General features: G+C 39.9%; 1 protein-coding gene across 4 annotated transcripts; it reads left to right on the forward strand.

Moving 5' to 3' along the window:
* Positions 1-419: 419 nt before the first annotated feature.
* Positions 420-23776, forward strand: mllt1a (MLLT1 super elongation complex subunit a). 4 transcript variants are annotated; one of them, XM_079827446.1, is made up of 13 exons: positions 420-532; positions 8117-8297; positions 9780-9862; positions 10893-11036; positions 11183-11308; positions 15484-16113; positions 16489-16579; positions 17031-17142; positions 17765-17864; positions 18322-18399; positions 18803-18874; positions 21135-21206; positions 21281-23776. In XM_079827446.1, exons 1-13 carry the CDS (start codon positions 521-523, stop codon positions 21407-21409), a joined length of 1830 nt encoding a protein of 609 aa, XP_079683572.1. In that variant the 5' UTR covers positions 420-520; the 3' UTR covers positions 21410-23776. The 4 variants fall into 4 exon arrangements, with proteins under 4 accessions (XP_079683572.1, XP_079683573.1, XP_079683574.1 ...); XM_079827447.1 differs by having other exon boundaries at positions 428-532; positions 18322-18390; XM_079827448.1 differs by lacking the exon at positions 18803-18874 and having other exon boundaries at positions 428-532.
* The last annotated feature ends 7 nt before the right edge of the window (positions 23777-23783 follow it).

Consider the following 23783-nt stretch of genomic DNA (forward strand, 5'->3'; position numbering starts at 1 on the left):
CAACTAGCTTCCATATATTAAATTAGCCCCTTCAAATGGCAGTTGAAATCACTAAGCATTAAGTATTTATTGTAATCCCCTAATTAAACACAGAACAGAGGCATGCCCTCAACCAACCAATCACAACACAGTTGTGTGGAACATGCATTGTTTTCAAACACGGAATTGAAAATCATTCAGGAAAAAAATGACAGCACGTTTTGTGGCGCTACTAGACTGCAAAAACAAAACCATCCCATCGGTTCGACTAATCTCTAATTATTACCCACCAAGTACAGGCAGCCCGTGGGAAGTCCCGCCCACCGCGTTTCGCGATTGGTTGGGTGGCGTAAAGCTCATCTCGGACGGCATATGATTGGTCACAAACGCTTTCTGTTTTGGGTGCATGCCAGAGGTCCGGAGAGGGGAGGGGAACCGTCTAGTTTCCGGTTTTGGGCTGGAATTGACACAATGAAGAGTCGGGAGCAGCCGCTCAAAAGCCTTCTGTAAATAAACAGGACCTTCATCAGGCCGGTGAACTATGGAGAATCAGGTAGAGTATGAAACGCTTTTGCTGTTGCATGGAGCGAAGTCAACTTTTGTAAGCGCGCGCTTAGAGAAATCCACCATTGCAACTGAATGTGGACACTTGGGGCTCGTGAAAGCAGCGGATCGGACCCATATAACCCCCCTCCCTCCTCCCTCCTCCCTCCTCTCAGCTATCTGACTCGAGCTGGCCACGCATATTAAAGCTACATCGGTATTTGGGGACATCAGCTCAGCCTAAAGGGCTGGATGCGTGCGCCAGCTTTTGCTTTTGCAGCAGGCAAGTCGTGCATGTACCAGCAGAAACACAAAGGAGAGTGTTTTTGTCCTGTGCTTCTCTGGCCCGGGAGTCACTACAGTCTGCGGCTTTTATTAGAGGAAATGAGGAACATGCATTTTCATGTATTGGTGTTCCTGACAGAGCACGCTCACTGAAGGCTGAGGGCATTGCACAGGTCTGCTCTGAGGGTGGGGGTCCCTGATGGGCTCCTGAAGCGGGAATCTGTCTCCTTCCGAGGCTAATTAATTGCCCTTTTATGCAATATGATTTATGAGCAGCAGCAGTGATCATATGCTGTAGATGAATATCATTGCCTTAACATCCTGGCTATTTTTACACGTTCTGCCTTGTGTCTGCGGTCTGTAGTAGGTTAATTGCTTTTGCTGCTACTAAATAATTTATTTTAGAAATAAACTTTTTTTCTATTATTATTATTAATGTTGAGTGTCCCATTACAAAAACCAGGAATCTGCTTTCACTACAGTTACTACTGTAAAATGGTTACACAATATAATATGTGATTTCAAAATGACTATAGATGCTACAGTGTAAATCATTCTTTATGACAGCGATGTCCACCGATTTTTTTTAACGCAATAACAACAATTGTGGTATTTTGATTGGACAGTTTGACTACGTTTTATTACAAACACAATGTTAGTACTGTCATGTTGTAGAAAGAAAATCATATTACTTTTTTGCTTAAGCATTACTGCTTAATATTAATGAGCAGTTTTTAATGCAGTAGCAATTGTAGTGGCATTTTTTAAACAAACTAGCATAATGTTAGTACTGACACAAAAAAGGCTTTTTTTCTTCTTAAAAAAGCTGTTTATCCTATTACTTCTATTATCAGTCCGGTTGTATCCTCCTTTTACTTTCATAGTCCTGCTTTAGACTACTTTTTGCAGTTACATCAGCGAGATACTTGCGCATGAAAGCAAACCTCAAAACAAAAAGCCACATTTATTTTTATCCAGTGTTATTTTAGAAGGGCAAGTTGTAAACTTCTGTTTTGTCCCTCCACTTCTGAAGATTTTTGCGAAATCTAGTTCTTCTTGTATTTGTTTCATTCATGTTTCCAGCCTTTGACATCAGCCGTGCAGCAACTCTTCTGAGACTTGTTGTTTTGTTGTTCGCCTGTTGGCTTACACGTGACCTGCTTGTATTTTTACTGTGCTTGACTGATAATCTGTATCATAGCAGTGACCCGAGAGGAATCCAGTCCGCCACTTTTGTGTCTATTTCGCGTTTTATAACCAAAAAAATGTGGGTGTCTCTGCTGGGGATTTGTGAGACCTGCACCTTCAGGAGCCAGTAGTGTTTGCTTGTCCTCCTGTTTAATCTACTCCGTTTCAAAAAAGGCCATTGATCTTTTTACCCCTTTCACGGGATTAGCGTGGTCATGTTTTGAATCTCTTATTGTGTGTATGTCTCCTGTCTGTCCCATATCGTCTTCATATTTGGATGGTTCCGCTCAGGCGGGGTGGAACAGCTTTTATGTAGGTAGTGTTTGTAATCGTTACTTCAAGGCAAGTTGCTGTTGCTGTGATGAAATTACAAATGGCAAGTTCTGGAAAAAGAGCAGCGGTTCTTGCCGTTGAGGGTAGCCAGGCTTTTGTCTCACTGTCTGTCTATATACAGTATGTGACACGGCTGGGGCTTGTGGGTGAGTGAATGAGAGATGGACTCATAGGGGTTATTCTGATGCTTGGCAGCGTCGAGGACTGGCTGGCAGGTTTTGGCTCGGAGATGTGAGGGTGTCAGCCAACGTAGGGAGTTAAAGGGCTTTATGGTGAAAGGAAGAACAGGCCAGACGGCAGCCAATAAGATTTTCCTTCCACTCGTTCTTATGCTTACCATCTTTCAGAAAAGTAAAAAAAAAAAAAAAAAAAAAAAGACGCTTGTCTCAATCTTATTCTCTGTTCCGGTTCTTAAATCTCTGCGAGTTCATGGGCTTGAGTCAACAGCAGCTGCTGAGCATCTCTGGGCACCTGAACCCAGTCTGGCCCGTCTCCACCTTATGTGGGCAGTGTTCATTTTTCCTGGCTGCTTTTCAAGGAATTCCCTTGATGGCTTTTTTCTGGCCATTTGGCAGAACCAGTCGATGATACAGATGATTAGCTTGAGCATGTGTATGAAAGGTATTCTTACTCAGATTTTGGTGTCTAGAGGCCTTTTATTAGTAACTCTTCTCCGCTATATCAGCTTTATGAATTCATTAAATTAAAACCGTCTTCCACAAGGGGTGTGAATTGTCACTGGTCTCACGATTCAGTTTGATTACGATTATCATGTCTTCTATTCGATATCACGATGCGTTGCATCATCAATTTTCAATATTACTGTACCGTTTAAAACAAACAAACACTAGTAAATACTAAAAGCGCATGAAACTGTCAAGTAGTGTATTTAAGTTACAATAACGCTCACACACACTTGTAAACACATGCATGGAGCCTTGCACGCTCACACTCACATGCTGTAAATGTTAAAATATTGGGTGCATTTTTTGTTGTTGTCGCTCTTGTTTCACCTCCCTCCGCCATTTTCTGCGAACTCAAGAAGCACGTATGTGACGAATGAAACGTCAATAGGCTATAATCGATTATGGTCTATTACACTCTAAAAAAAAAGGTTCTATATGGCACCAAAAATGGTTCTTGGCTCGTAATCAAAAGGGAACCTTTTTAAGTGCTATATAGCACCAATTTTGGTGCTTCAGTGGTTCTTCAGCGGTTCTTCACCAGTTCTTTGACTAATACCCCTTTTCCACCAGAATGAACCGGGTGTTAGTTCAGAGCTAGTGCTAGTCCCAGTTCATAGTTGGTTCGACTGAGGAGCCTTCTAAGAACCGGTTGCTTTTCCACCTGCTGAGAGCCACAACAGAGCCAGGTCTTGCGTCACTGTATACGTCTCATCTTTCTCAGCAACGCTAGCGAGTCAGTGGGAAACACAAACACACCAGGCTTGTTTGAGATGCATCGGCGCTGCGCTGACCGATCCACGTATGTTATAAAAAAACCGCATGAGTGAATCAAAAGCATAAGGAGTCGTATGCTCTCGTTGTACTTGTTGTCATACGGCAATCGGTCTGCACAGCACAGCTGCGAACAAGCCTTCCATCATCAACAATGTAAATGTTGCGTTACTATTGATTCACATGGCTTTACGATCCTACAGCGGCATCAAAACACAACGAAACACAGCGAATTCAAAGCATTCATGCAGTTCGCCGTAATTTGAATAGACCATAGACCGTAAAAAAATATGGACGACGTGACTTCATTGACTTCCGCTGACCCGAGTTGAAGCTTTCATAGGCCCGCACACGGCGCTGACATCTTGGGACAGAGTCTGCGCAGTAGTGAGCAGAAAGTAGAGGCGCGATTATCAAAAGCCCGCCCACACTCTCACAGATGCAGAACAATTAATTATGTTGGTGTGAAATAAACAGTTATTGAAATGTAGAAATTAAAGCTAAAGCTCCAACCTGCTCCCGAAAATCCTGAAAAAAGTCTGTTAGTGCCTCAGTGACAACTTCACTCAGAGAAGCCGTCAATCTCAGCTGTCAATCATGATGTCACACCCCCCGTTTTTATAGCATCAAATAACTCACTAAAACTAAACTTATTTAAAAAACGAACACTTGAAATGAAATAATCGTAATAAAAACAGACTAAAATGACAGAAACCATCTTTAGGAAACAATTATTTGAAGTCTAATTGAATTGTTTAGTGTGTCTCACATCCATTCTAATACATGGAGGGGTGGGGTTTAGGAGGTATACTGGGACCAGCCACCGGGGGGCGATCGAGGCGCGGAAGCTTCAGTTTCTGACAGGAGCACTACAGGCTTGGTATAGACGGAGATTACAAACAAGCAGCAGCTGTTAGCTCCATTAGCTGCTATTTCAAAAATGGCGGATCTCAAGTTTGTGTTCGTCCTGTTGACCCCGCTCCCAGTGCCTGACGTAATCGGTTCTTACTTCTAGCCCAGCAATGTTTTGGTGCTACTTAAGAACCACTTTTCCTGGCTCGGAGCTGGTGCTTTGGGTGTGGAAACACAAAGAACCGATTTGAAACTAGGCTCTGGCTCCGAACTAGCACCAGCACTGCCTTTGTGGAAAAGGGGTATAAGGTGCTATATAGCACCGCTACCATATACAGAACATGTTAAAGAGTTAGTTCATCCAAAAATGAAAATTCTGTCATTAATTACTTACCCTCATGTCGTTGGACACCCGTAAGACCTCCATTGATCTTCAGAACACAAATTAAGATATTTTAGTTGAAATTCGATGGCTCAGAAAAGCCTCCATTGGCACAATGTACTTTACACTCTCAAGACCAATAAAAGGTACTAAAGACGTCGTTACAAAGCCACTACAGTGGTTCTACAACAATTTTATGAATCAACGAGAATAGTTTTTGTGCGCAAAAAATGCCTAAATAACGACTTATATAGTGATGACCGATTTCAAAACACTGCATCATGAAGCTTCGAAGCGTTATGAATCAGTGAGTCGAATCATGATTCGGATCACGTGTCAAACTGCTGAAATCACGTGACTTTGGCGATCCAAACCGCTGAATCGACTCACTGATTCATAACGCTTCGAAGCTTCATGATGACTTTTAGCATAGCTTAGCATAGATCATTGAATCTGATTAGACCGTTAGCATCTCGCTCAAAAAAATGACCAAAGAGTTTAGGTATTTTTCCTATTTAAAACTTGACTCTCCTGTAGTTACATCGTGAACTAAGACAGACGGAAAATGAAAAGTTGTGATTTTCTGGACCGATTATGGCTAGGAACTACACTCTCATTCCTGCGTAATTATCAAGGAACTTTGCTGCCGTACCATGGGTGCAGCGGCGCAATGATATTACACAGCGCCTGAAAACAGTCCCCAGCTCACTTGTCACGGTGCTGCGTAATATCATTGCGCCGCTGCACCCATGGTATGGCAGCAAAGTTCCTTGATTTGAAAACGGTTAACTGAACGGTTTAACTCTAGGGGAGTTGGAAAATGAGCCTATTTTCAAAAAAAGTGGAGTGTTCCTTTAATTTCTCTCAAAAGAAAGAATCTGCTCTAAATCGTCTAAGCGAGTTGTCAGTAAGTCGAATCCCACTTTGTTACAGCTACATATCACTGGGTAACATATTTTCATAATGCCCATCTATGGTCATGCCTACTTTGACCTGCTCTCAAACGCTGTAGCTTTGTTGTGTACATGTCGACAAGACGCTGTTTTCTGCTCTGCAAAAGCAAATTCTCTTTGTAAACCCTTCCAAACGATGAGGATGTTAAGAGTCAGTGGTTAAAATTCCCACAGCGATACCACATCTGTATAACCTTTTGATGATTGCTTCTCAAATCTCCGTGAGGTCTAAAGGGGATTTACAAAACGCTTCTCCATTAAAGATGCGACCGTACCCACTTTATTTGGACCAACTTGCTCCTCAGAATCACAACCCGCAAGTATGATTAAATGTTGATGTATAGCCTATATTTTGTACCGGGTGTTCAAAATACGTAGTTTGTGTTTTATATTGTGCAAGTTTCCGGCTAACTCATGTTATCTGTCTTACTGAAATACTTCTGCTAATCAGCTGTGGCCACTGTTACCTAAAACTGTGTCTATTAATCCAGATTGTCTGTCGTTCTTACTACTTTAAAAGTGCTCTAAGCGATGTCACACGTTTTTTAGGCCAACATTTTTTTTTCACATACAGCAGACATCTCCTCGCTATCCACTAGCTGCCTGTCCCCTGAACACACAGTAAAAAAAACGCGGTCTCGGGGAAAGAGAATAATTTCCACCCCCAAATCATTCTTGTCGGCTATTGGCTGGAGCACTGTTTGTTGTGCTTCGTGCTCCAGACTGCCGAGGTTTGTGTTTTTGTTGCAGTTTGTGGAGCTTAGGCGGTCTACAGAGGCCGTGTTTTTTTTAACAGTGTGTTCAGGGGACAGGTAGCTAGCGGATAGCGAGGAGATGTTTGCTGTATGTGACGACAAATTTTTTGGCCTAAAAAACGCGTGACATCGCTTAGAGCGCCTTTAAGGAAAGATATAGGATGGAGCAATATTTGTTTTACCAACTTTAATGTTACATCAGTCATTCACACATAGTGCTCGGCTAACGTATGCACCATAATTAATAGAGTTCCCGCATGTGCACTTCAATAAATTAGAAATAAACACATTGTTTTGTTGATGGACATACTCTTGTAAATGCTGATGGCGAGGAATTACAGTTGCGACATCTCATAATGTACCGGAAAATGAGTAGCGCAATACAGAGAAACGTCCTGCTCAAGTCATCCTTGCAATGGAGGTTCAGGTTGAATAGCTAGTTCTTCCAATGTTTCATCATCAGACTCGCACTCAGATTGAAATGGTAAATCAACGTTGTTTCGCTGTCTTTACAGTGTGTACAATCACTGAGCTTTAGGAAGCCTCGGAAGCTGAAATTCAGTCTTGGTAATGGGGCATTTAGTTTCCGACAAGCGGTAGACGAATCACAACAGACTGGGCCATCTGACCAATCAGAGCAGAGTAGGCTTGCGGAAAGGAAGGATTTAGAGAGACTGATTAATCCAATGAGTCGTTTGAGAATCATTGAAAATTTGAAAAATGTAGCGATGTGTGAAAGCGTTTTTTGACCTTTGATGCATGTAAACCTGTTGTAGGAAACATCCAAAACAAAATGAGGAACCTTTAAAATAGCATAATAGGCACTTTAATAATACAATGTAATACATAGGCTATTTTAATGTAAAAAAAAAACTAAAACAAAATACTAAACTGTATTTTTAATTAGCTTGTTTCCTCATGGGGACCTCAATTTAGGTCCCCACGGTGACACAAGTCCACATGAGTAAGTGTGCATTCAGGTTGAAGTCCCCACAGGGATAGAAAAACATGAACACACCACACACCGGTTTAAAAGTTCTGTAAGATTTTTACATTTATTCTTATGCTTACCAAAGCTGCATTGCTATTTGGTGCTCAAGAAACATTTCTTATTATTATCAATGTTGAAAACTGTTGTGCTGCTTAATATTTTTAGGATTTCAGGATTCTTTGATGAATACAAGTTCAAAAGAACAGGATTTTGCAATATTTTGTAACAATGACTTTACTGTATATACATACTAAATGGGATATTACGTCTTTCTCATCTTATTGATATTTTAAGTATCAATATGTGTGTGCGCATATGCCACTGGTGTCCTCTACTGAACTTCAACTGACCTCAGCCTTATTAAAGCATTTCATTAATCTGTGTTTCTGTGTTTGCAGTGCACGGTTCAGGTAAAGCTTGAGTTGGGTCACCGGGCCCAGCTGAGGAAGAAGGTGACATCAGAGGGCTTCACCCATGACTGGATGGTGTTCGTGCGAGGTCCCGAGAACAGCGACATACAGCACTTTGTGGATAAAGTCGTCTTCCGGTTGCACGAGAGCTTTCCTAAACCTAAGAGGGGTAAATTTCACGAATCGGATATTGCACCACCACTCATAGTTCAATCTTCAAAAACAGCATGTGAGAGCCACATGATGTGTTACACATCATGTTACACATCATACAGAGCAGCATGCTTCTTTGCAAATATTTGAGGTTATGGTTGGATCGATATCAAAACTTTGGCTTGCTACAACACCAGCGTCTACTATTTCGTTGTTGATGCTAAATCAATTCTTTAGGCAACAAATAGGTAGCCTTGGATGACTGGTGAAATGAAACTGTTGTCAGTAGATTAAACATCAACCCATTTCACTTCATGCATTCCAGGTGTCACGTGTCTTGGACTAACAGTGCTGGTCTAAGATAAAAGAGAGTCTTGTTTTATTCACATTACTTGATTATAATATGGATAGAGGGATATTTTGAATATGTACCATTTTTTGAAATTATTTGTTTGACAATATAAAATCAGTTATTTCTTTGCGAATTGGTTCAAAACACTGATTTAAATAAATTGTATAGTGTGTGAATATTAATTGGGTCATGCAGATGCTGCTTGGTAACCTTCCTGAAGTGTCAAGTCAGGTTATTTTAAAAAATATTCATGAACTGATCGGTTCACACGTAACAGTATGTTGCTTTCAGTCAGTCAGAGCAAACATGATGAAATATTTAATATTAATGAGCAAAGCCTTCCTTTTTGTATTTGTAAAATAAATGTTTTGGGCTAGTTCACCCAAAAATGAAAATTAGCCCATGATTTACTCACCCTCAAGCCATCCTAGGTGTATATGACATTCTTCTTTCAGACAAATACAATCGGGAGTTATATTAAAAAATGTCCTGGCTCTTCCAAGTTAATAAAGGCTCCAGGGAGTTAATAAAGGCTTTCTGAAGCGACGTGATGCATTTGTGTAAGAAAAATATCCATTTAAAACATTACAAACTGTAATCTCGAATTTAGCGGAAGTTAGAGATTACAGTTTGTAAATGTTTAAATATGGATATTTTTCTTACACAAATGAATCGCGTCGCTTCAGAAAGCCTTTATTAACTCCCTGGAGCCGTGTGGAGCACTTTTATGATGATAGATGCACTTTTATGGACTTTCACAGCCATTATAAAGCTTGGAAGAGCCAGGACATGTTTTAATATAACTCCGATTGTGTTCGTCTGAAAGAAGAATGTCATATACACCTAGGGTGACTTGAGGGTGAGTAAATCATGGGCTAATTTTCATTTGTGTGAACTAACCCTTTAAATAATACTTAAGACTTATTGAAGACTGGAGTAAAGATTTTAAAATGTTAACAATATTACTGTTTTTACTGTATTTTTGATTAAACAAAAATACAGATTTGGTGAGCATAAAATACTTTCAAAAACAAAATATGACATTGTTATACTTTTTTTTATGTTAATGTATAAATATACAGTATATGCTGCAATTTTCAATGTAATAATAATAATAATAATAATAATAGTATATTCATTTTACAGTGTGTAAGGAGCCCCCATACAAGGTTGAGGAGTCTGGTTATGCTGGATTTCTGATGCCCATAGAAGTCTATTTCAAAAACAAGGTGAGGTTTCTGAGTCTCATCCTGTAACTCTCCTTTCCTCTTTTGCTATTGAATCATTTTCTAAAAAAATGTTTTATTCCCACACATCCCTCTCTCACTCTGTGATTCATCAGAGCATCAGCTTCTCTTCCTCTGTCTTGTCATTTGTGAACTTCCCCTCACTGACATTATGCAGGCACCGTAAAAAGATTTGCCTCATGAGCTAACTGGCATCATGCAAAACAATTACACTCTCTTTTTCAAGCCCACCCACTGACTCGCAGGCTTGTGATATGCAACCGTATCTGTCATATCTTATCTGAAAAACATCCCCAGCCTTCAGAGAGTCATGTTTTCCTGAGTTGTTTTCAGCAAGTCACAGATTTCTGCATGCTGGGGGACAGAGATAAAAAGATTGAGGTGGAGAATGTTCATCTGGGTGTTTGATTTGTAACTCTTTTAAATCTTGAATGAAGCTCTGGCTGAGCCCCCATGAAAGAAGTGCTGGAAGTGCTGCTCTGTTGAATCACTTCAATGCTTGAGTTGCTCATTAAAGCAACTCATTAAACCGTGCACCACAACACAGTTGTAGCCAATCAGCAGTAGGGGGGGGCACGTATCCAATCATTATGGGGGAGGAGAGAGAGTAAGCAAGAGGGAGATTTGAAGAAAGACTGTAGAAAGAGAGATGGTTGAGAGACATATTACAAAAGAGAAAATGTCAGAGTACTATCACTGGAAAAGAAGGGTTATAATCAAGCAAGAGCTTAAGCTTTCCAGCGCTGGAGAGACCTTAGCGGGAAAGCATGAAACCGACACAGAGGTTGTGGTGTTTCTGCTTCTACTCATAAATTAGTATGCGAGTAACCCAAAACCAAGATATGCTGTTGTTGTAATATTAACTTTGATAACCGGACCAGTTTGAGTGTCATTGTTTGTCTGGAGCTGGTGTTCTGCTGGCGACTAACAACCAAGTGAAGGGAGCGGTTCTCAGAAATCTCTTTAATCTGAGATGATTTTATGGAATCACTGAATATTGCGTTTCACACAGGAGGAGCCAAAGAAGGTGTGCTTCAATTACGACCTCTTCCTCAACCTGGAGGGCAACCCGCCTGTCAATCACCTGCGCTGTGAGAAACTCACCTTCAATAACCCCACTCGTGACTTCCGTCGCAAGCTGGTCAAGGCTGGAGGGGTGAGTGGTGTATTATGGGATTTTTTTTTTCTGATTATATCTAGATGTAAACAACATGAAGTTTTTTTTTTTTTTTTTTTTTTTTTTTACAGTTTATTAAGGAAAACGTTACATTTTTGGTGTTTGTGCTGTAATCTCTCATTCAGATCATGGTAGTCCCAGAGGGAACAGAAGTGGTCCCGAGACCCAGCCCAGATTACCCCATGCTTCCAACTATCCCACTTTCTGCCTTTTCAGACCCTAAGAAGAGCAAGACCTCACAAGGATCAAAGGTCTGAAAAATTATTTTAAAAATATGCATGTGCTGTTTTCTCTTTTTTTATACATTGGGGTACAAAATTATGAGATTATTAAACCTGAAAATAAACGTTTTAAGATTTAGAATTTCTTTGAATGGAGAAAAGGCTGTGATGTATGTGTGTAAACACTATCCGGTTCCCTTGTCTCATATATTATAATAGATAGATAGATAGATAGATAGATAGATAGATAGATAGATAGATAGATAGATAGATAGATAGATAGATAGATAGATAGATAGATAGATAGATAGATAGATAGATAGATAGATAGATAGATAGATAGATAGATAGATAGATAGATAGATAGATAGATAGATAGATAGATAGATAGATAGATAGATAGATAGATAGATAGAATATTATATATATATATATCTCGGCATAACATTATGACCACTGAGGTGAAGTGAATAACACAGATTATTTCTTCATCACTGCACCTGTTAGTGGGTGGGATATATTAGGCAGCAAATGAACATTTTGTCCTCCAAGTTGATGTGTTAGAAGCAGGAAAAATGGGCAACGAAAGGATTTGAGTGAATTTGACATGGGCCAAATTGTGATGGTTAGACGACTGTGTCAGAGCATCTCCAAAACTGCAGCTCTTATGCAGCTCTTGTTCCCGGTCTTCAGTGGTCAGTATCTATCAAAAGTGGTTCAAGGAAGGAACAGTGGTGAACCGGCAACAAGCTCAAATTGCTCAAGAAGTTAATGCTGGTTTTGATAGAAAGGTGTCAGAATACACAGTGCATCACAGTTTGTTGCCTATGAGTCTGCCTAGCCGAAGATCAGTCAGGGTACCCATGCTGACCCCTGTTCACCGCTGAAAGCGCCAACAGTGAGCATCAGAGCTGGACCACGGAGCAATGGAAGAAGGAGTCCTGGGGTCCGTTCTCAGTTAGCTGGATTTGAATGTTGACGATTTGGCATGATCTTGGATTGTTTGGTTATTCGACGCTCATCCTGGACTTGCTGTCATAGCAACAGGTCCGTAAGCTTAAACCTGCTCGCGAGCAGGCTTATTTCATGTAAACAGGATTAGATTGCATCTTGAGGTGATGCTTAAAATCTGTCCCTGCCACTGCTACTTTATTACAAGAGTTCATTACTGAACCAGGGGCAATAATAATAATTAAAAAAAAATAGTAATATACAAATTTAAAATGTGTATATGTATATGAGAATGTATATAATATTATAATGTTGTGTATATATAATAGGCCTACTATAGACACAGCCACTTGATTGAGCGATTTATTTGTGATGGAATAATTACTTTATAATTTTATTGGAGGTTTACACACATGTTGTACAGTTAATCTGAGCCGTGCATTAATTTAAGTGATGACTGATATTATGGGAGTGGCTTGATGCAGCGCAGGAGATGCAGAGAATTTGATCTTGACCCTTAAAAAACTTTAATACTGTCACGTTACAAATCTGCTTCAAATTGAATTAAAAATTTAAATACAACATTGAAATAAAAATGTAAAGAGTGTACAAATACTGTATAAAATCGTGATTATAAATAATTGGTAAATTGGTAAAAAAAACCCAACACATTTATCATTGATCTATTATAACTTTTATGTTGGTTTGGTCGTTTCGCTGTTTCCTTATAAAGGTCCAGATATTCGTGGAGTTTTTTGTGTAATTTGTCAAGTTTTTTGCTAGGTGGCTTTTTTAATTATATGATGTCATTACGTTGCTGTCTTAACGCCAGCCAATCGCTGCATTGCTGATCATGGTTTCGAGTATCGATGCATCTGCTCTCTTCAGGGAAAACTAGAACGCGTAAGTGTTCTTGGATCATTTAATCCAGATATTTAAATCCAATCCACAAATTCGTTTGAAGAACCAAATTAGCCAGACATCAGTTATCACGATTAAAAGATCTGGGATCTGTCAAATCATCTCAGATGTATTAAGCGAGGTACGAAGAACGGACCCCAGGTCTGATGAATCATGTTTTCTTTCTTATCACGTGGATGGTCGGGTGTGTGTGTGACGCTTACCTGGGGAACACATGGCACCAGGATGCATTATGGGAAGAAGGCAGTGTGATGCTTTGGGCAATGTTCTGCTGGGAAACCTTGGGTTCTGCCATCCCTGTGGATGTTACTTTGACACGTACCACCTACCTAACCATTGTTGCAGACCATGTACACCCTTTCATGGAAACGCTATTCCCCGGTGGCCTCTTTCAGCAGGATAATGTGCCCTGCCACAAAGCAAAAATGGTTCAGGAATGGTTTGAGGAGCACAACAACGAGTTTGAGGTGTTGACTTGGGAGCGTCTGTGGGATGTGCTGAACAAACAAGTCCGATCCATGGAGGCCCCACCTCGCAACTTACAGGACTTAAAGGATCTGCTGTTAACATTTGGTGCCAGATACCACAGCACACCTTCAGGGGTCTAGTTGAGTCCATGCCTCGACGGGTCAGGACTGTTTTGGCTGCAAAAGGGGGGCTAACACAATATATTAGGTCATAATGTTATGCCTGATCGGTGTGTGTATATAAATAAATTACATTGCTGTTCAAAAGTTTGGGGTCAGTAAACAATTATTATTATTTTTTAATTACTACTTTTATTCAGCAATGATGTTTTAAATTGATCAAAGGTGACTGTAAAGACATTTACAATGTTACAAAAGATGCTGTTCTTTTGAGCTTTCTATTCATCAAAGAACCGTTTTCAACATTGATAATAATTAGAAATGTATCTTGGGCACCGAATCAACATATTAGAATGATTTCTGAAGGATCATGTGACACTGAAGAAGCTTTTCCATCACAGGAATACAATATAGAAATTATAGAATTATAGAAAAGTTATTTTAAATTGTAATAATGTTGCAGAATAATACTATTTTATTGTATTTTTGAGCATAAAAATCTTTGAATCTTTCGAACAGTAGTTTATTTTCATATAAATTGTTAAAATATGATCGGAAATAAACAGTTACATTCTGATTATAGACTTTTGGACCCCTCTGTATTACCTCTTAAGATATTAAGGGACCACAGCTTCCTCTATTCTTCCTTTTCTTTACTTCTAAGCAGCAGATTAGATCGTTTCAGTGGGAATTAAGAGTCCATTATGTAGGACATGTGTCATATCTCTATTAAATGACCTTCGCGCTATCATATCCAAGCACTGGAGCTTTGTCTGGGTCACTTTGCGGCATCTTTCATTAGCGCAGTAAAGAGGGTCAGTCGCTCGCTGTTGATTTACTGTCATCATCCAGTGTTGGACGTCTTCCAGTATCCCCATTAGCTTTAACAGTCCTAATCTCAGTACAGCCTCATTAATACAGCAGATGAACTTTTGTGTGAAGGTCACAGATGGGTTATAGTTTCACAGTTAAGACACGCTTTAATGGCCTTTTGTGATTATTTTATTATTAAAGGTGTCAAACTGTGCCTTATCCTAAAAGGGGTTCTGTTGTTTTGTTGTATTTGACAATTTATACCATGATACATGTGACTGATAGTAATAATGTATTACTGAATGATTACCTGGGTAAATGGAATCCTGTATTATTAAACTCGTTTCACATTGCTCATAATTTACCCGGGGTTAACAATTGATCCTGGGTATTCACAAGCTGACGTTTCACACTGTACATTCCTATACCCTGGGTTAACGTACTTATTTGCCGATTTGCAGTGTCAATGTCATTGATTGGACGAGCGCAGCACGCGACCTGTTTACATAAAGGCTCTAGCATTACGTGTCCTCATATTACACATTGCCGACTATAATATACTTTGATATTAGGCATGGTTTCCGTGACCCAAAGCACGTGAATATGAGGCACGCTATTGGTTGTCCGTTGCTTAGCACGTAGTAGTAACATTCTAACACCACATCGCCTCTCAATTTGCACGTTTTGCACTGCAATGTGGGGTTAACATCTCAAAAGCGGCCCTATCTCTGCTCCAGAGCAGGGTTTCATAACCCCGGGTCAAACGCAGTGCTAACTCCGCTTCTAAATTGCAAGTGCAAAATTAGTTAAAAGCGGAGTTTAGAATGACGATAACCTGGGGTTAAGCACTGTGTGAAAAGCCCTAATGATATTTAAATATTGATATAGAATTTGAGACTGTAAAAAACTAAAAACTAACACTGTTTCCTGTAGGAGCCCAGTAAAGAGGGAAGCAAAGTGTCCAAATCCCACAAAATGGCCAAGGAGCATCGAGAGCGGCCACGAAAAGACTCTGAGAGCAAGGCCACATCCAAAGGGGACGGTGACCGAGATGGCAGCAGCAAAAGTAGTCGTGACCCTTCCTCATCTTCATCATCCTCATCCAAAAAAAAAGAGATCAAAGTGAAAGACGAGAACAAAGTTGTGCCCAAAGCTGCTTTCAAGGAGCCCAAACTCACGTTGAAGGAGTCCAAAATGGAAGGCATGTCTCCTAAAGGAGGGGGGGCAGGGTCGGCGGGTGGTGGAGGGGGAGGTGGAGCGGCCGATGGAAAAGCCCCTAGCAAACGACCTTCCAATGCAGAGTCACCCAAACCTAGTGTCAAGAAGCCAAAGAAGGGGGGTTCAGAGGGGTCAAAAGACCCCAGCAGTGGGGGATTCACTGGCACCTCCCCCCGGACTGCGTCTTCCTCCACAGCCTCCTCGGGATACGTGGATAAGAAGGCCTCTAAAGAGAAGGGACGCTGGGCCAAGGGCAAGTCAGGGACCCAGGAGGTCAAGGAGTCCAAGAAGCCTCTGGAATCCGATGACTCCAACTCGGAAGATGAGGCCTCGTCTAAATCTGAGGTTAGACTTGTGTGATAACAGTTTATGAGATTTGTTTTGGATTTTAAATTACGATAACACCTTTTTAATTCATTAGTTTAATTTTCATTATAAAATTTGTTTAAAATAAGTCGGGTGATGCCAACCTTTTTTTACTGTTAAAATTAATTAGATATTTTTTCGCAATAAATATAATTTTTATATATATTTTATTTTATTATTTTTTAATTTTGAGGACATTTTTAACATGGTGTTAAATTGTATTTTTACACAATGTATTTATAAATAAATGTATTGTGAAAAAATACAACTGAAACGTAACGCTGTTCAAAAGGTCGCCAACCCCTGCGATAAACAAAATCTTTAATTTTGCATCCTGTCCACTCTTTCCCACAGCAGTCAGCACCTTCCAGCCCGTCTAATTCCAGCTCCAGCTCAGAGTCCAGCTCCGACTCAGACTTTGAGCCACAGCAGAAACAAGGCCAAGGTAGGATCTGCTCTTTTACTGCAGGGAGTGTCCTGATAAGGAGCAGTCAGATCCATAAATAGATTTCCCTACTATACTTTAACTCAAGGTTAACAGACTGCTCTTTTGATTGATTACCATGGAGAGGGTTAAGGATGTGTCGGAAACAGCCCCTCATCCCTTAATTTTTAAGGAAGTGCCTTTTTTAAAATGGTCATGTGGGTAATTTGTCATTGGCGTGGTCCCATTTTAATTTGCAACAGCCAGCCTGACACAGAACATTGACATAACAAATAGTGTGAGGTTTGGGGTGGGACGTTTTGATTATCTAACCAATGGGCTGATGGGAGGAGTTTTACAGAAATCTGTAAACCAAGTAGCACAGAAATGACACGCTTAAAAAAAAAAAATGTAAAAGTTGAACGTTAAACCAAACCACTTGCAAATGCTCATTGTGGACTTTGGTCTGTAGGCCCGCTGCGCTCGATGGTGGAGGACCTCCAGTCGGAGGAGTCTGATGATGACGACAGCAGCTCAGACGAAGAGACGCCAGTCAAGAACAACCTGCCCAGTCGAGACTCCAGGTCATTCTCCTTCTTTTCTCGTCAATGTTTGTTTAAGCAGGTCTTTCAGATGCTTTAAGTCCCTGTAATCAATGTTAGCAGAGGCGGAGAACGGATTTGTTTGCTCAGTGTAAACACTTCACTTCATACGCCTCTCTTTATTCTTCATCTCACTCAAGTGTTGCTTAGCTGCTTTGAAAGACTTACTTTTGTGAGGTTGGAAGTGTGAGATGACTGGTAGAATAGTGTTATTGTTAATTAGAATGTTTCTTTAAAATTAAATGTAGTTATTCGGATTGAATTGAATGCAGCAAATTTAAAGGAATAGCTTATCCAAAAAAGAAAAACAATTACCCATCCCCCGTTGATCAAACTGTGTAACACAAAAAAAGATATTTGAATAATGTTGCTGAGGAAAACCGTTTCAGTTCCCAGTGACTTCCATGGTATTTTTTTTTTGTTCATACTGTGGAAGTCAATGGGAACCAACATTTTTCAGAATATCTTCTTTTGTGTTCTGCAGAAGGAAGGAAGTCATACAGGTTTGGAACAACACAAGGGACGAATTTTTACTGAAATTTTTGTTTGGTTAATCCGTTAACTTCCCAACAGGGTTTAATTGTTTGCCGTTTGCTCCTCACAGACTGAGCTTAGACAGCGAGAGTGACTGCAGTGACGGGCCGCAGCGTCCCAGTCGAGACCCACCCCCCCAGCCACAGAAACACAGCTCCACCAACAACAAGGTGAACTGATATTCAAGACTTTGCGTCAGCTTCTTGTTAAGCCTTGACTGCCGTCCAATTGGTGTGTTTATTCATTCAGTCATGCCGATCGTTCAGTTTACAGCACACGGTATTGCTCCTTTTGTAACTTGATTGTCGACTGTCGGATGATGGACGATTGGCATTAGTTTTTGGATTACGCTGCGCCCAGTGTTGAAATGAGGCAGCTTTTGATCCATTGACTCTGGAATGCTGCTTAACTGGGTGCTGCCAGTCAGATCGCCGGGATTCGGAGCGCCGCTTGGATTCGGCAGCGCTCCAGGCACTGCTCCAGTATTGCTGGAAAAACACTGCCATAAATCATTGTCTTGATTAATCATTCTTTAAACCTCTTCTTTAGTCCATTTGTATGATTTTTCTTTCTTTTCTCCTTTTTGTTCCTTTCCTCTCGGTTTCCTTTTTTCTATCTATCCTACAGGTGTCAAGCAGAAAGAGCCCAGACCCTTGTTTGCGTCAAGAAAAGGTCCTGAAGAAGGGATACGACAAGGTAGGAAGGGTAAATCAACCTTTTAATTTTCCTCCTCTTATCTCCATAAGTTATTTCTATTTGATCAACTCGACACAACTAGACCTCTGTTCCAAAACCTTGTGAGCTGCCTTGCTGTCTACTGCCCACTTGGGTGCCCTTCTAAGGGATGCTTTTTTTTTGGGGGAAAATAAATTTGAATAGTGTGATGCAGGTATGACATCACTTTGTAGGCCAAACATGGACGTGAGTTAGCATTTTAGCACTTCCGGTTCCCTTGTCTCAAAGTCAATGTTTTTGTTTAAATGGCTGAAATAAGGTCTGTGGTGAACACGAGCTCAAGACACTTTCACGTTTTATTCTATGACATAAAATACATCAGTATTACCCCACTCGTGATATTTTTTTGAAGCTTTTATGTGTCTTGAAAAAGGCGGTTGCTAACAAGTGGCTAAATGGGACTACAGAGGCTGTCGGGGAGATTAAACGTCATCACACCGAACAGGTAAACTCAGTCCGCTTTTTCAGCCACATTATGTTTATAATTGTGCTCTTATAAACTATTCTAACTAAATGTTTTGAGATGATAACTGGAAGAGTTGTCGGAAGCTTAGTGATGGTGACTTTGAAATCGCAGGACCGTGGTGTAGTCCGTTCATAGCCTACCTTTAGCCTTTTACTTCTGGCTTACTTCTGGCTTCAAAATTCATAAAAGTTGTGTTCATCTGTGATTAATAATCTTGATGGAGAAAATGTGTAAGTATCATAAACTTTTGTTGATCACAGAGCTTTTTTTTTTTTTTTTTTTTTTGCGATAATCCAAAATCCTATGGGAAAATCCTATTGATTTTTTCTCGAGGGAACCAGTGTGATGATAACTGCCGGTTGGCCTACACAGTGACATCATACCTGCACCACTCTGTAGTTTTGCATTAGCATGTTGCTACGCTAATAGTGATACTCTGGAAAAAACCGCACACACAAATATTGGGGAAAATAACTGATTAATATTCGGTAGTAGAAGTAGTAGTAATAATGATAATGATTATATAATTAATTAAATAAATAAAAATAGCAATTATTTTAATTTATTATATCAATTATATTATTATTATTATTAATTAAAAATTATAAATGCATTACAATCAAATGTATTATATAAATAAAATATATAATGACAACCACTACTCTTATTATTATATAAAAACAATTGTTCTTATATAATTAAAAAATAATTCTGTTCAAAGTAAATAAATTAATAAATTATTATCAACACAACAAATAATTATAATTGTTATTATTATTAATTTTTAAATATAATTAATAACTGTCATCATCGTCATCATCATTATAAATTAAATTAATTATAATAATAACAATTATTATTATTAAAAATATAGGTATTACTTTACAATAAGGTCTTCATGACAGTTAATGCATTAACTAATGTCAACAAATAAACAATGGGAAATATATACCTTCTGTATTTATTAACCTTTGTTAATAGTAGTTAAAGGTGAACTATGTAGCATTTTTGCAGTAACATATCCAGAAACCACTGGGCCAGTGTTATATATTTTGTTCAGTTGAGTACTTGGAATATCCCAAAGGTTTCCAACTATTTGTAAATCGTGAGAAATTGCTATTTTAACCAAGGAACCGGGACGTGTGAGCTATGCGTGTGAGGGAGTCGCCTGTCGATTGCGTCATATCTGCGTCACCTTCGGTCTCCGGTTTTATTCAGTGAAACACTTTACTCTCACTGCAGTGTGAACAAGTGTCATAGCAGCCACCGAGCGAACGTCATAACTTCCTTTTCAACACACTCAGATATATCTAATACGATAAACAGAGTTGCGTTACCTCATACTCATGACTGGAAAAGAGGAAGTGGCGCCGGCAACCGTGTCATAATAAAAGTCCCGCCGGCGACTATGCCATAATAACAGTCCCGCTCTTCAATCGCTCCTGCAGCCTTGCTCAGCTCCACAACACTCGGTCCTGCTCTGCTTCAGACTACAGTAATGTTAATAATCGCATCCATGAACATGATTTCTGCCCGAGTCCTGTCCTGACTCTTTTCCACCGGCTGTGAGGTGAAGACCACATGTCCCACGATTCTGCGCTCAAACGTGGCGTCAACAAACTACGCCTTTGTTTTGAACAGGCGACCTCTAGTGGACGGAAAAGTTACATAGTGTAGCTTTAAGAAAAATGTTCATGTTAGTTGACTAATGTTAACAGATACAACTTTGGATCTTAAAAATGTATTAGTAAATGTTGAGATTAAAATTAATGTATTACTACTAATGTAGTTAATTAATGAAACCTTATTTTAAAGTGTTATCAAAATATTTAATGTAATTACGATAACAATATTATATAAATACATGTATGTATAAATTACAACAACGGCTCTTACTAATATATCATAACAACAATTTTTCTTCTTCAATTTACAATGAGTAGTAGTATAATAAGCCGTCTTTTGGAACTTTTGGAACATCTCAGGAGCCTGTCTATGAGACCTTGAAATGCCACCTAGGTAGGCAGCTCACTAGTTTTGATGCTAAGGTCCATTAAGTCAGTACACAAAGCATGACATCCTGCTACTAGTACTAGTTCGTAAAGCGGCACTTTACATCTAACGTCAGTGAATATGTTGCTTCTTATAGTTTTAATCCTAATACAAGCTCGTACATGCCGCAGTAGAAACTGATCTCCTGTTCTCTGGTTCCTGACATCTTCCTCTCCTCTTGTTTCAGGCGTACACTGAAGAGCTGGTAGACCTTCATCGCAAGCTAATGGCATTACGAGAGCGTAACGTTCTACAGCAGGTGGGTGTTTGCGTGTGAATTAAAATAGCTTGCGTTTGTGTAACAAACACCATTGACCCGTTTCCTGCCTCCAGATCGTGAACCTCATCGAGGAGACGGGCCACTTTAATGTCACCAACACAACTTTTGACTTTGACCTTTTCTCATTGGATGAGTCAACTGTCCGTAAACTACAGAGCTACCTGGAGGCCACCGCCACATGACAGGAAGTCCATCGAGGCTGGGGGGAGGGGGAGGCTGCCCTTTTTCGCTTCTTTTGTCCTGAGAGAGGGCAGCAAAAAGGTGAAAATCTGTTCACAGGAAATGAAAACAGTGGGGAAACAAATCACGAAAAGGAGTGAATCGGACAGTATTTTGAGGGGGAAGCGCAGCTATGTGGCGTCTCGACTGCAAACCAACACTACAACACTTCTTCTCTCCTCCTCAATATCCTGTTGGACAGGAAGATCTCTTCTTAACGGGGCCAGAACCGCTAGAGGGTCACATTCGAATCAGCTGGAAAGAAAAAAAAAAGTCTCTGTAGCCATACGCACTGATGCATCGAGGGTTGCAACCTTTTATATTTTATTTTTGTACCAATGTTTTTCAAGGTATTTTTGATCGATTGTGGTCGGAAAAAGGAAGCCCCCACATGCCATGAATGTATCGCTTTTTATCCTCTAGGGCTAGTCTTAGTGCCTTTTTCACACCATCTCATTTGTGCTCTTAGCAATTACAGCAGTGTTACCTTTCACTCCGACTTTAGTCAGTCCTTCTGTGTATGTGGGATACCTGGATATCGTCCCGGGGAGATTCCGACTCGTATGCCAATATGCATCAGTCCTCATTTAGGTGTTCGCCAAACGGGCCTTAGAACTTAAATGTTGTGCATTTGCTAGTGCAGCTTGTGAAAGTATTTGGAAGTCTGTGTTGATCTCTGTGTTTGCTGTCATCATATCTGGTTTATTCATTAGACTAAGCGGGAGAGACAAAAGAAAAGGACAAGACGAGCTGTTTTTCTCTCAGTGGCCCCAGTCGGAACAGCAATCTGTAGATTCACTGTGCTTCTGACTCCGACTCTCTCTCTCTCTCTCTCTCTCTGTCAGAGCGACTACATCTCGGCTTCACTCGACGTCGCCTCTGTGTGTCCATTCTTATGCTAATAGCTTTAAGAGGCTCCGTGGCCTGAGCTGCAGACCACATGCCCTTAACTTCACCCTGCTCAAGAGTCTGGGAGTGTCGTTTGCATGGGGTTTGAACCTTTAACTGATTTGTCTGAATCTTAGCGAACAAAAACATTTATAACTTTGAAACCATTAGGGATGTTTGTGCGTTTTTCAGCAAGAGAATGATTGAGTGTCATGTGTGTGAACTTTTAACTCCCAGCTCTTGGTTTGTGAACTTTAACCTTTGACCGGATACTGGTTCGGGTCAGCCTGTCATAAAGGGGTGGGGCAAGAGGCAAAGGGGTAGAGTTAGGTGAACTTGAGTGGCAGCTCTGGAAAAAAAAAAAAAACATCCCACTGAGCACACCCAGGTTTTTTAAAATATATTATTTGAGGGGGTTATTTTTTATTTATGTACCTCTGCACTTTTGGCTTTGTTGACTCAAGTACTTAATTGTCTAAATTGTATTTTTAAGAATTTTATACAATATTTACATGCAATATGATATTAATTTGTCAGTTGTTTTGTGTCAAGAATTGCCAGTTTTTTTATTTGTTTTTTTTTTTAAAGGAATTTTTAGTTGGGGTTTTTTCTTCTCTGTATCAGCACATTGTATCATGATAGACTGTAAACGTGACCATGAGAACTTGAAACTGTTACTTCAGGCCAATAGATGAGTTCATGGCAGGGTGTGTTTGCATATCAGCTGAATTTATGCTAGCATTTGTTTTGTTGCTTTACTAGCCTCGTTATTATCCACTACAAGGGGAGGACTGCATATTTGCGAAACGAACAAGTGTTTGTTAATGTATTTGATTTAAACCATGCTGAAAAAAGTCTTGGGCCAGTTTGCTGGTCTTTGGGCACTTGCTAGCCAATTGATCCATTTAAGACCACCGGCTAGTTTAAGCGCTTTTTTTCCAGAAGGAAAGTGAAGAACCTCTGTATTTTGTACATGGGATGCATTAAAGTAACACTAATGAAGGGGCATATATTTCAACCATATTACGTAGATACACGCATGTATAATAGACAGTCGGAATCTTATCTACAGGAGCTGGAGGAAACATCAATCGACGGTTAATACTGCCTCATTTTCACACACTTCGCTTGCAGGTGCAGAGAGCTGTCTTTTGTCAGTCAGTGGTGGTTTTATTTGTGTTTGTGAGCGCGAAAGGACTTACTGTATTTATCCGTGGGGTTTGGGGAGGTCTGGGTTTTTACATATGTTTTGATAACGTGGTAGAAAACCTTCCTTGAACCTTGATCTGAACAGAAGAGTAACCTTTAGTATGACGTGTTAAACTTGGCATACAATGCCACCATGTGGTCATATGATGCAAGTTGTACTAAGGGCAAAATATGTTACTTTTTATGTTTTTATTGCAAAATCATATTATGAATAAAGTCATTTGAGTACTGTTCACAGCT

The sequence above is a fragment of the Gobio gobio genome (genome assembly GCF_949357685.1).
Source record: "Gobio gobio genome assembly, chromosome: 10".
Classification (NCBI taxonomy): Eukaryota; Metazoa; Chordata; class Actinopteri; order Cypriniformes; family Gobionidae; genus Gobio; species Gobio gobio.